The sequence below is a fragment of the Somniosus microcephalus genome, chromosome 2, assembly GCF_052327205.1.
Source record: "Somniosus microcephalus isolate GS21.2 chromosome 2, FLI_Smic_1.0, whole genome shotgun sequence".
NCBI classification, from domain to species: Eukaryota; Metazoa; Chordata; class Chondrichthyes; order Squaliformes; family Somniosidae; genus Somniosus; species Somniosus microcephalus.
In genome coordinates this window covers 110,957,499-110,969,796 of record NC_140988.1, presented here as the reverse complement: position 1 = coordinate 110,969,796, position 12,298 = coordinate 110,957,499, and the positions used below count along the sequence as shown (strand labels likewise).

Sequence of the window (12,298 nt, the reverse complement as noted above, 5' to 3'; positions counted from 1 at the left end):
GAGAGGGCGGTATGGAGTGTGGCGACATCCAAAATCGCAGTCGTGCGTCAATTCAGACGCTGCACGCCGGTTAACGTTACAATCTGCACATTTACATTGGAGAGGCAAGTGCAGGCAATGGTAGCACTGCCGACCACTTTCAAGAAAACCGGCCAGCACAACAACATCAAGTTTCGCGGCCATAGAATCGCTCAATTGGGATCACTTTAGGTTTATGCTTTGACCTGGATTTAAATCCTATTAGAAACTTTAAAGTGGCAGGAAATCCAAAGCAGCATTTATACCATGGCCATGCACCCCTTTGCATTCACACTGGGCCAAGATGATACAAACGGAATATATACCTAGAAATTACCATTAGCGATATTAGCTGGCAAATGCTTACTGCACTCATATAACATTTCCCATTTGCTGTTTAAATGTATCCATTAATCCATTGCTTTAAAGGAATTAATGCCTCAGCTAAATGGCAGACAAAGGAATGTCAGAATGTCACGTGAACGTGTTAACTATTTGTGTGCCAATATCGCCAACAATAACTTCTAGGTAATAATCTATCAAATTTGCACTGAACATGTCTCTCGAAACTGCCAGCACAACACATTGGCTGCAAAATGTGACAATTTTCGCATCAAACCTCACAGCCAAGTTGAAAACTCACATCAAAATGTGGGAGCTTTTACTATGAGCTGCAACTGGAGTAATGGACATATGGGCTTGAAAATTTACTGCAAATTAGAGGCACAGCTTTCAACAAATCCATATCTGTGGCTGGAATGTAAGAACAGCTGGAAGCTAACTATGACGAGAATCCTGTAACCAGTGAGGGTGCAAATCAATTATTCCGTTTCAGGAGTTGTGAAATGTAGTTTTAAAAAAAAATTATAAAGAGTTTGTTCTAAAATCTCTGGAGAAAAGTTTCAACAAAAATATATACTTTTTTAATTTGTTTTTATTGGAGCTGCTCTAGCTCATGGCTGGCTTAGCTGGTGTGACAAACACATCCCGTCTCTTTAGCCCCGATAACTAGTATTACAGTAGTTCTCAAATTGCCATTCTTTTAACTTTAGCCAACAACTAATTGTTACTTTGCAGTAATGTTAAATTTACAACATTTCACAAAACTAACATACATGACTGAAGTTCTGATGGATCTGCTCCATCGCCAGAGCAGACTTTCTACCCGCCCAAACTGAAAGCTGAACACCCTGTCCCTTCTGTGATTGATGACCCTAATCTAGGGAGGTTCTGGGGCCTTTACAAGGGCCTCAGTGGAACCCATATCAGCCCTCAGCCGGCACGAGTTTGGTAGAGGTCTTATAATGGTGCATTTGGCAGAATTTCGGGGTACCTGGGAACTCCCCCAGTACACACCCTTGATTAAGGGAGGGGTGAGGGCAGCAGATTCATTTTCTCCTTCCCCTACGAGAATTTCAGTGGCTATTTCACAAGGAGTAGCCACTGAATTTCACCCCAAATGTTGGCCCCACTCAACAGATCCGCGCTCATCCTGCCATTGGGAGCAACTGGAATTTCAGGAACCTTGGTTACTTGTTTAATCCTTCTAAAAGTAAAATGGGTTAACTGAGTGTGGTGGTTGTGTACTGACCAGACACTGGCTTGATCCTCCGCAAGATGTTGCAGACTGCAGTCTTTTTCTCTCTGGCAGACGAGGTCAGATATTCATGGTCAAGAAGTTCCATAAATAGATGTAATTCCACAATCAACTCCTCCATCACTGGAAAGAATGAAGAGCAATGGTCAGTCCACTAACAATCATATAGTAGCGGGGCAATTCTGCAATCCAGCATTTACAGTGGTGAACGGAACCAGCACGAAACATATTTTAGGAAATTGTGGACCTGCAACCTGTGAGTTTCTGTCCATTCATTTTAATAGAATCATTCCTTATAGACTATATTGGATGAGAAACCTGGAACTTTGTAATTTGTAACACAAATTTATTTTTAATGTATGCAAACTATGACATTCCCACGTAGTTCAGTTACATAAATCCTAACACCACATTTTGTTAAGTCATTTGCTTTGGTCCCAAAAGCCTACCATTAATTTATGTTTGCCTTGACAACCTGTATAAACAAATTATACCAATTCAATTGAATTGCAAGGTTGGTTTGATGTATTTTACTTAAAACATTAAAATATCAGGATTCTCTCTCTATATTATGCAGCAGTTCACAAGACCGGACATAACACAAATTGCTCATAATCCCTCTCCAGTAGAGAAGCCACATAAAACTTCTCTCTACCAGGGATGAGCATTCTGTCACAAATTTGTCATTTAGCCCCCAAATTTGAAAATTTAAAATGGGAATTTGCGATTTGGTAAGGTTCCTTTAAAAATTCAGACTGAAGTTGAATTATGCTGGCATGGGGTGGGTGGGGAGGTGGGGAAAGTGTGCTGTCTCAGTTCTTTCTAATTGGCTGTAGATCAAGTCAGTTCACGACAAGGCCCACCTCTCAGCGTCTTGTAGTTGTAGCATGGCCACCTATTAATGACCAGGATTTTGCAATGGTAATGACACTGAAACTGCCAGCGTTCACCCTCATTACCCCTCTGAAATGGACAGCAAGTTCAACAACAACAACTTGTATCTATATAGCGCCTTTAACCTAGTAAAATATTCCAAGGTGCTTCACAGGAGTATTTTAAGACAACAAACTTGACACCAAGCCACATAAGGATAAATTAGGGCAGGTGACTAAAAGCTTGGTCAAAGAGGTAGGTTTTAAGGAGCGTCTTAAAGGAGGAAAGAGAGGTAGCGCAGCAGAGAGGTTTAGGGAGGAAATTCCAGAGCTTAGGGCCCAGGCAGCTGAAGGCACGGCCACCAATGGTTGAGCGAGTAGAATCAGGGATGCTCAAGAGGACAGAATTAGAGGAGCACAGATATCTCGGGGGGGGGGGGGGGTTGTGGGGCTGAAGGAGATTACAGAGATATGGAGGAGGTGAGGCCATGGAGGGATTGGAAAACAAGGTTGAAAACAAGTTCTGGAGCTAGTGCACGCACACATAAACGCGAAAATCCAGAAGTTGCTGTTACTGATTCAACTCTTCTCCATCGGGTACGCTGTTGAACTCCCCAGAGTTGGCAATCTTTGATAAATCACTGAACTGATGCAAACTTTTTTACTCTGTAATATCACTCTTTAAAACCCCAAAAATGTTAAGCCTTGTTGAATGAGGTGTAACTGGGTTTTTAATGGTGTACTGATTCATAATTATTGCTCAACGACCGTTCTGGCCCTGAAAAACTAATTATATTTGTGGAATGTCAAATTTTTTAAATTGTATGATTTTTATTAAAAAATTGTATGATATTTCAGCTTCTACCTTAATCCTATGTCCCAATCTTTATTTCGCTCTCTAAAATTATTAAAAAGTGAAGGAAAATCAGTGCATTTTACTTCCTGGTTTGCTGTCTGAGAATTCTTCAATGTGATTGGCTGCTTAGCCAGCTTGATGACATCACTGTTGCTGGACGCTGGAGATGCCCTAGTCTGTACGCCAGCATTACATGAAAATCGGGAGAGCTGAAATTCATGCCACAGAGATCGCTAGATCTTTGTGGACAGCTTTCTTCAGGTCAGTGGCGAGCGCCGTCGCTTCACTGCTGACCGCAAATTCCGGGCGATTGTTGCTGCAGTGGCTGAGGCTCACTCCTGCTATCGCTGCAATGGAACTGCCCTTCTCCCTGCTGCTGCTGCAGTGACCTTGAACCCAGCAAGTTCCCAGGACTCTGCTTTTTTCCCCCATCCCACAGTCTTCAGGGAATGGAAAAGCAGAAGATAGAATTGAGAAGCAGAAAATGCAAAAAGGGGGAAGCAAAGAAAACAAAAGGTCTTTAAACGATGAAGAAGCTTGCTTGTCCGTGGAGTGATGTGTGTTGGTGCTATAGGATGCTACATGGCAAAATAAGCTTTGGCTTTTTTCATTTCTTTACACAATAGATTTCCAATTGTGAGATAGGCAACATACTGCAGGGGTGCTCGAGAAAGTTATCGTCGTGGGGCTAACCCATAGGCGGACGTTGCCACTAGCAGCTTCTTCCATCCGTTAAAGTTCAGAGCTCTCACTTGTGCTTCATCAGCAGTATGGTCCATGTTGTTAAGGGCGACTTCAACGTTGCCATCCCATCTTGTTCTGGGTCTGCCTCGTGGCATCTTCCTGTCAGTGGTGGTTTGGTGGTGAATACAGTGGGTCAGACGCAGGGTGGCACATGAAGGGGTCGATTTTCATTGACCCGTGGAGTCGGGATTGGAGGTGTGTGGGGGGTTAAAATCCCGAAATCGGGGGTCCTGACACCATCCCGCCCCCATGTAAGTTTCAAAGGAGGCAGTTACCCGCCCCGCACTGGGACCCGCCTACCCGAGGCGGGAAGGGATTAATGCCAATTAACTGCCTGTTAACAGGTAGTTAACAGGCAATTTTTAGACTAATCCCTATTTTAAAGCTTGAAGTGTGGGATTCCCGACGGCTCCAAACCACGCCAAGTTAGAGGAGTTGGGCCGTCGGGTTGAAGGACTTGGAGGGGTCGAGATGTCGGTGTTCAGGTGAGTGATGTGTGCATGAGTGCAAAGGTAAGTGTGTTTGGTGTGCCTAAAGTGTGTAAAGAAGTTTAAATTACCTGTACTTACCTTTTCAGCCTTCCTTCCTCTAGGTTTCAGGAGTCCATCATCTAACCGGCACAGAAAGCAGAATGGCTGCGATCTGTCAAAAGTGACAGCCTGCAGCTTTCTGTGCCGATGAGATTTCTAACTGAGTCTGTGTAGAAGGACTCAAGTTAGAAGCAAGACTGTCAGTGTTTGACAGCTTCAAACAGCTGTGAAACACTGATATTTCATCTGTCAAAACGTCTTGACAGATGAAATTTCAGTTTGTGACGTCACCTGTTGCCGGGTGGTCCTTAATTGGCCTGCTGAGCCCACTGGGCGGGCTCAACAAGGTCAATCAAGTTAAAATCGCATGGATTGGCCACATCTCGAAGGAGGCGGGACAACAACCCCAAAAGTTGTAGTCCCGCCTCCTTCCCGACTTCTGAATGAAAATCACCCCCAAAGTGTCCATACCAAAGGAGTTGGTAACGATCAAGCAACCAGGACAGCAGTGATTAGCCGGGCTTCGTACAGTCACATTTAAGATTTAAATTACTGCTATTGGACGATGGGTGATGAGTGGAAGAGTGACAGAAAAGGCTGAAGCAGGACATTTTTTTCTGTAGGTTTCCCACCTGTTGGTTAATTTTTTACACTTTTTGTTTGGAGCTATTTTGCACAATTTCTGACAGCCCATGTTCCACATTTATGACAAAAGGAAAATGCATTAAAAAATACCAATTAGGTAGTTGAAAGGATACTGATTTGCTCCCACTTCAATATTGGAGTAATTGAGTTATTTAATAAATCTCTATTATAGTATCCCATGCAGCCTCCATTGTTGAATACGTCAAATGCTGTGATACTATGTCATGTAGACTAGCAATGCTCCAGGCTTGATCTCCAGTGGGGTGCTACAACCAATTGTATTCTGGGAGTAAGGAGGACTTAAATCAACAGGGGTTGCTGTTCCTGACTGCTGGAGTGACATGGTTGGATCCCAGGCAAGCACTGGATGCGCCTGGTTGTGAGGCCTCCCCCATCTTTTGTGCTCCTCACTGTCCAAGCTTGCCCATGAAGAAGTCATCACTTGTGTGAGAGTTTGGAAGGCTGCTGTCACGACCTGCCTTTATATCGAAGTATCAGCCTTCAGCAGGAGAAGATGGTGAAGGTTAGTTGGAAACACAAGTATTTCACTTGCAATTCTATAAGTGTCTTATGCTTATATTAAGAATCTGAGCTTTCCAATTTGATGCATTTTATTCTTCACCGTACATTTTAACACTGGGGGAATATTGCTAGAGCTACAATGGATGATAAGTGGCACCGTTTATCTTTGGAGAAGTTGCTTTTTTGGTGTATAGAGATCTTCAGTATCCTCAGATCTCTCTAAATAATTAATTTATGTAGTTTTAGATGGTTAGCTAGGTTTATACTATGTTTTGGTTCTCTGTACAGTTCTATTATCATTGGTTAAAAGAGTATGGGGAAAAGGAGGGGGAATGGAACTATGTGGATAGCTCTTTCGGAGAGCTGGTTTAGATGCGATGGGCCAAATGCCTTCCTAGTGTACTTCGGGAAACAGAGAAAGAGAGAGGGGGGCAGAAGAGAGGAGAGCTGCTGCAAACTAAAACTCGAGAAAAAGCAAGCCAAACTGAACCAGAAAGAGAAAACAGTGAATTTAGATAAGTAGAGAGAGAGATCCAGATAAGAAGAAAATGAACCAGAAAAGGAGAGAGCAACAAAAACAGAAAAGGAGCAAGAACAAAGTAGAAAAGCAGTAAGAGTATGAGTAAATGCAAATCAGAAAAGGAGATAGAGAGCAAACCAAAAGGGAAGGAGCAGCAAGAGAGATAAGGGATTGTGTAGAGCAAATCAGAAAAGGACATAGGAAAAGAGAGAAAGAAAATCAGAATCAGGGGAGGGGAGGGTAGAGAAGAGAGAGCAAGAAAGCAAACCAGGGAAGATGGGAGAGAGAAACAAGCGAGGAGAGAGAAAAAGACGATCAGAATGGAAAGAGAAGAGCGAGACAAAAGGGGAGGTGGAGAGAGGGAGACAGAAGGAAAGGAGGAGAAACAGACAAGATATAGAGAACTGACAGAAGAGAAGGAGAGACACACACTGAGGGGAAGGAGAGACACACACTGAGGGGAAGGAGAGACACACACAGAGGGGAAGGAGAGACACACACTGAGGGGAAAGAGAGACACACACTGAGGGGAAGGAGAGACACACACTGAGGGGAAGGAGAGACACACACAGAGGGGAAGGAGAGACACACACTGAGGGGAAGGAGAGACACACACTGAGGGGAAGGAGAGACACACACTGAGGGGAAGGAGAGACACACACTGAGGGGAAGGAGAGACACACACTGAGGGGAAGGAGAGACACACACTGAGGGGAAGGAGAGACACACACTGAGGGGAAGGAGAGACACACACTGAAAGAGAAGCAGGACAAAAGGGAAGAAGCAAGGAGAGAGAGAGAGAGAGAGACAAGGGACAGAACAGAAAGAGATAGCAGGGAATGATGCGAGAGAAACAGAGGGAAGCAGCAGAGAAAGAAATACAGAAAGAGAGACACACGAGGAAAGGTGGCGAGAGATAAAAATGGAAGGCAAGGGAGACAGAGTGAAGGAGAAGAGAAACACATTATGAAAGGCAAGAAAGAATTACAGAAGGGAAGGTGAGGGAGAGATTTACAAAAGGAAAGGAGAGTGACTGTTTTCAGACTCATCAGTGTCTCTATCGTTAGTCATACCGGTCGGTATGAGAGGCTGAGAGACTTTTTTGTATGGAGCTGGTAATAAAATGTTTCAAAAACTTTTGTTTTTCTGTGTGTTTTATTATCAAGGATAATGTGTGTGTGAGTAAACCCCAGGAAATCCAGGGCTTAAAAAATAAGTATTGTTGCTCCAGAGCTTCAGGATTTTGTTCTAATTAAATGAAGTGTGTCCATCCTTTATATATCATTCGCTGAGCTACAACGCATTTTTACACATTCCACAAAAGGAGTCTTAAAGAATTTTCACTAGTGTGAAACTGTTTCAGCATCATTGCAATGTGCAGTTACCAATTTTTATGATGTGGTGTTTCTGGAACAACACTGGTGCAGTATCATAGATGATCTAATGTAGATTTCTTAAACACTTCACCACAAACCCTATAAACAATTAATCTGTTCACGGAAGACTAATTAGCCAGGTCAGCCTCATTTTTCATTCACAAGTGTCCAAGTACTGATGTTACTCCCTACGAGTGATTCTCTTAAACAATGACCACACGTGCTTGTTGCGTCCGTGTATAGTAAGACACAGACTGCGGAGAACGGTACAACAGGTGTTTACTCAACGTGGCTCACACTGCAACTGATCTGTACAGATTACTACTCAGTGCTATATACAGGTGTGGTCACTGCCGGTACTGCAGTATACATAAGCTGTAAAAGATAGTTCCCCCCTTAAAGGTATATACATTACAATTCCTCCCCTTTTAGAATAACAGTACCATAACACTCATTTAACAATTAAATATCAAACTAATTACAATTAACACTTTTAACATGCAACATTAGCTGAAAATAGTCTATTTATATATTCAGTCTTTGGGGAGGCTTCCTGATCCTTTCTGGATAGCGCCTTTCCCGAGTGTCTTGCTCTTGGTGCGGAGGCGATTCTGGCCCCCTGTCGTCGGTTGGTTCATCAGCTTCCGATGCTACTGTTTCTGGGGGAGATGCGACCTGTACGTCGGGTTCATCACCAGGTACGTATGGGCGAGGCATGGGGTTGACTTGTTCCTGTGACTCTAGTTCCTGTGACTCTAGGATCTGGTCAGCATGGCATCTCACGATGCTCTCCCCAATATCCACTGTGTACATTAGTGGGCCCTGCCGTGTGCATATCCTTCCTGGCTGCCATTTTTCTGTTCGGTAGTCGCGGGCCAAGACTGGTTGCCCTACATTGAAGCTCCTTGTTGGCTTCTCATGGATGTGCTGGAATTGCTTACTCTCAACATCTCTTCGTACGTTTGGTCTGAGCAAATCCAGGCGAGATCTTAACCTTCGGTTAAAGAACATCATGGCTGGGGCCTGGTTGGTGACTGCATGTGTCGCATTCTGGTAGGCGAACAGGAAATTGTCCACCTTGTGCTGCAGCGGAATGTTGTCATTGTACATAGCCTTTATTGCCTTCTTAAAGGTTTGTACGAACCTCTCAGCCAATCCATTTGTGGCTGGATGATACGGGGCGGATGTGTAATGCCTTACCCCATTCTTTTTCAAGAACCTCCGGAACTCTTCGGACACAAACTGTGGTCCGTTGTCGGAGCAAATCTGTTCTGGCAAGCCATTCCTGGCAAAAATGGTCCGTAGGACTGCAATGGTTTTCTCCATGGTGGTGGAGGACATTTTGATGACCTCAGGCCATTTCGAGTGCGCATCCACGGCTATTAAAAACATTGAGTCCATGAATGGACCAGCAAAATCAATATGCACCCGTTGCCATGGAGATGAGGGCCACTCCCATGGGTGTAGAGGGGCCTGTGGTGGTGCATTTTGGACTTTCTGGCATCCTGAGCAGCTCTTGGTCAGGTCCTCGATTTGTTTATTGATTCCCGGCCACCACACATAAGCCCTGGCTAGGCTTTTCATTTTTACTCCTCCCAGATGACCCTCATGAAGCTCATTGAGCACTCTATCCCTTAACTTGGGTGGAATTACCACTCGGGAGCCACACATCAAGGTCCCCCGGCACACTGACAGCTGTTCTCTCCTTGTCGAGAATGCTGGCAACAGTGAGTCGCCATGTGCTGGCCATCCCTTCACCGTCAAATCATATACCCGAGACAGTGTCGGGTCATTTCGGGTTTCCTTTTCGATACAAGCGTTAGTTACCGGAAGGTATTCAACTATAGTCGAATGGAATATTTCGACAGGATCCACTGCTGGTGCTTCCTCCGCAGTAGGCAGTGGCAGGCGTGATAGCCCATCAGCATTTCCATGCTGTTTCGTGCCCTTATATTCAATCTCATAGTGGTGCGCCCCTAGAAAAAGTGACCATCTTTGTAGTCGTTGCGCAGTAATCACCGGAACGCCCTTGTTCGGATTAAAAATGGAGACAAGAGGCTGGTGATCAGTCAGCAAGGTGAATTTCTGCCCGTGCAGATAGTGATTGAACTTTTTCACTCCCCACACTAGGCTGAGGGCCTCCCTGTCAATCTGGGCGTAGTTACGCTCGGCTGAGGTTAGTGATCGTGACGCAAAGGCTATTGGCCTCTCTGAGCCGTCCGAGAATTTGTGCGACAGCACCGCTCCAATGCCATAGGGTGACACATCACATGCCAACCGAATTGGTAATGCCGGGTTGTAATGGGCCAATACCTCTTTCGATGTGATTAGTGTTTTGCTCTTCTGGAAAGCTCGTCTACATTCGTCATTCCACTTCCATGGCACCCCAGTTTGCAGTAGGGTGTTCAGTGGGTGTAGTATTGTAGATAAATTTGGCAAGAACTTATGGTAGTAGTTTACCAGCCTGAGGAACGACCTCAGTTGTGACACATTTTCCGGTGCTGGAGCCTTGACTACTGCCTCAAACTTCTCTGGGGACTTATGTAACCCCTCTATCGATAACGTGGCCACAATAAGAGATCTGTTTTCTAAAAAACTCGCATTTGGGGCGGTTAGCTCGGAGCCCATATTCCTGCAATCTAGTGAGCACCTGCTCCAGGTTGGCAAGGTGATCAGTCATTTTCGCCCGTGACCAGGATGTCGTCCAAATAACACTGGGTCCCTGGGATCCCTTGCAGGACTTGTTCCATTGCCCTCTGCCAAATAGCCAGAGCTGATGCTACCCCGAATACCAGCCGGTTGTATTGGTAGAGACCTTTATGGGTGTTGATTATGAGGTATTTTTTTGATGCTTCTTCTACCTCCATTTGCAGATACGCCTGGGCCAGATCAATCTTAGTGAAGCGTTTCCCTCCAGATAGCGAGGCGAAAATATCTTCAATCCGCGGAAGTGGATATTGTACGGTGTGAAGGACCGGGTTCACTGTTACCTTAAAGTCCCCACAGATGCGAACCTTCCTTGGTTCCACAGGCGTGCTGCTCAACGACTTTTTCATCACAGGGACGATGGGTGTAGCCCACTCGCTCCAGTCTACGTTGGACAGTACACCTGAACGTTCCAGATTCTCCAGCTCTGCTTTGACGACTGGGCGGATCGCATAAGGTACTGGTCTGGCCTTAAAAAATTTTGGGCTTGCGTTTTCTTCAATTTTAATCGTCGCCGTCATGCCTTTTAGTGCTGGAACACTTCTTTCGCGTCAGTTAGGATCTTTGACAGTCGCCCAGGTGTGACGTCGTCATCCTTTTTGTCAGCCACAGTCAGTGCCTGTATGGAATGCCAATCCAGTTGTATTTTCCGGATCCATTCACGTCCCAGTAATGGTGGTCCTCCATCTTGCAATACATACAGGTCTAGTTTTGGTGTTTCCTTACCGTTATATATAACGGTCACCCTTATTTTTCCTTTGGGGTAGACTTTTTGCCCCGTGTACATAGAAACATAGAAGATAGGAGCAGGAGTAGGCCATTCGGCCCTTCGAGCCTGCTCCGCCATTCAACGAGATCATGGCCGATCATCCAAACCCTAGCACCCGGTCCCTACACCGACAGCCATCCCACCCAAGCCCTATCCCCGTAACCCCGCGTATTTAATCCCCCCTAACACAAAGGGCCAATTTTTATCATGGCCAATCAACCTAACCCGCACATCTTTGGACTGTGGGAGGAAACCGGAGAACCCGGAGGAAACCCACGCAAACACGGGGAGAATGTGCAAACTCCACACAGTCACCCGAGGCCGGATTTGAACCCGGGTCCCTGGCGCTGTGAGGCAACAGTGCTAACCACTATGCCACTGTGCTGCCCATCTTCAAAATAATTTTTGTGTCTCTCAAGGGTATGTGTGAGAATAGCCACTCGTAGTCCCGTCGGTTTATGGCTGTTAGGGCTGATCATGTGTCCAATTCCATCTTTACCTGGACTCCTGCTAACTTGAGAGTGACCCAAATGGTTCGGTGATCCTCCGTTGTGATCACATTATGTAGTTTCAGACAACTCAGTTCCCTGCTTTCGGAGTTGTTATCACTCTTTTGTTCGTCTGAACTATTCTCCGTCATCTTATGTACCTTCTTGTACTTTCCTTTGGTAGATTTCTTATTGCTGGTTTTCTTTCCCGACCTGCAGACTCGTGCTATGTGTCCTACTTTTCCACACTGTCTGCACACTTTGTCTTTGAACCAGCAATCATTCTGGTCGTGTGTTGTTCTGCCGCAGCGATAGCACTTCTCTGTTCCATATGGCATTTCGTTTGTGCCATATTCTTGCGGTCTCTGTTGTATCTCTGCAGCGCCCCGTGTTGCTGCTTCATATGATACCGCAATGCTGAAAGCCTTTTCCAGCGTAAGGTCCTTTTCAGATAAAAGCCGTTTCTGGGTTCCTTCCCTTTGAAGCCCACACACAAACTTGTCCCTTAAGGTATCTGCCAGTCCCGCTCCAAACTGGCAGTGTTTCGATAGTTTGCGCAGTTCTGTTAAATAATCAGCACTGCTTTCATCCTTATGCTGGTTCCGTTTGTGAAACTTGAATCTTTCTGCTATCAGCAGCGGTGTGGGGTTTAAAT

General features: G+C 45.2%; 1 protein-coding gene across 3 annotated transcripts in view; it reads right to left on the bottom strand.

Moving 5' to 3' along the window:
- Positions 1 to 12,298, bottom strand: part of afap1 (actin filament associated protein 1) — a 330,702-nt gene that overhangs the window by 170,034 nt on the left and 148,370 nt on the right. For all 3 annotated transcript variants that reach the window (XM_085961916.1, XM_085961897.1, XM_085961906.1), the window contains exon 2: positions 1,610 to 1,738. In XM_085961916.1, the coding sequence (XP_085818042.1) occupies positions 1,610 to 1,738 (129 nt within the window). The remainder of the gene's footprint in view (positions 1 to 1,609; positions 1,739 to 12,298) is intronic.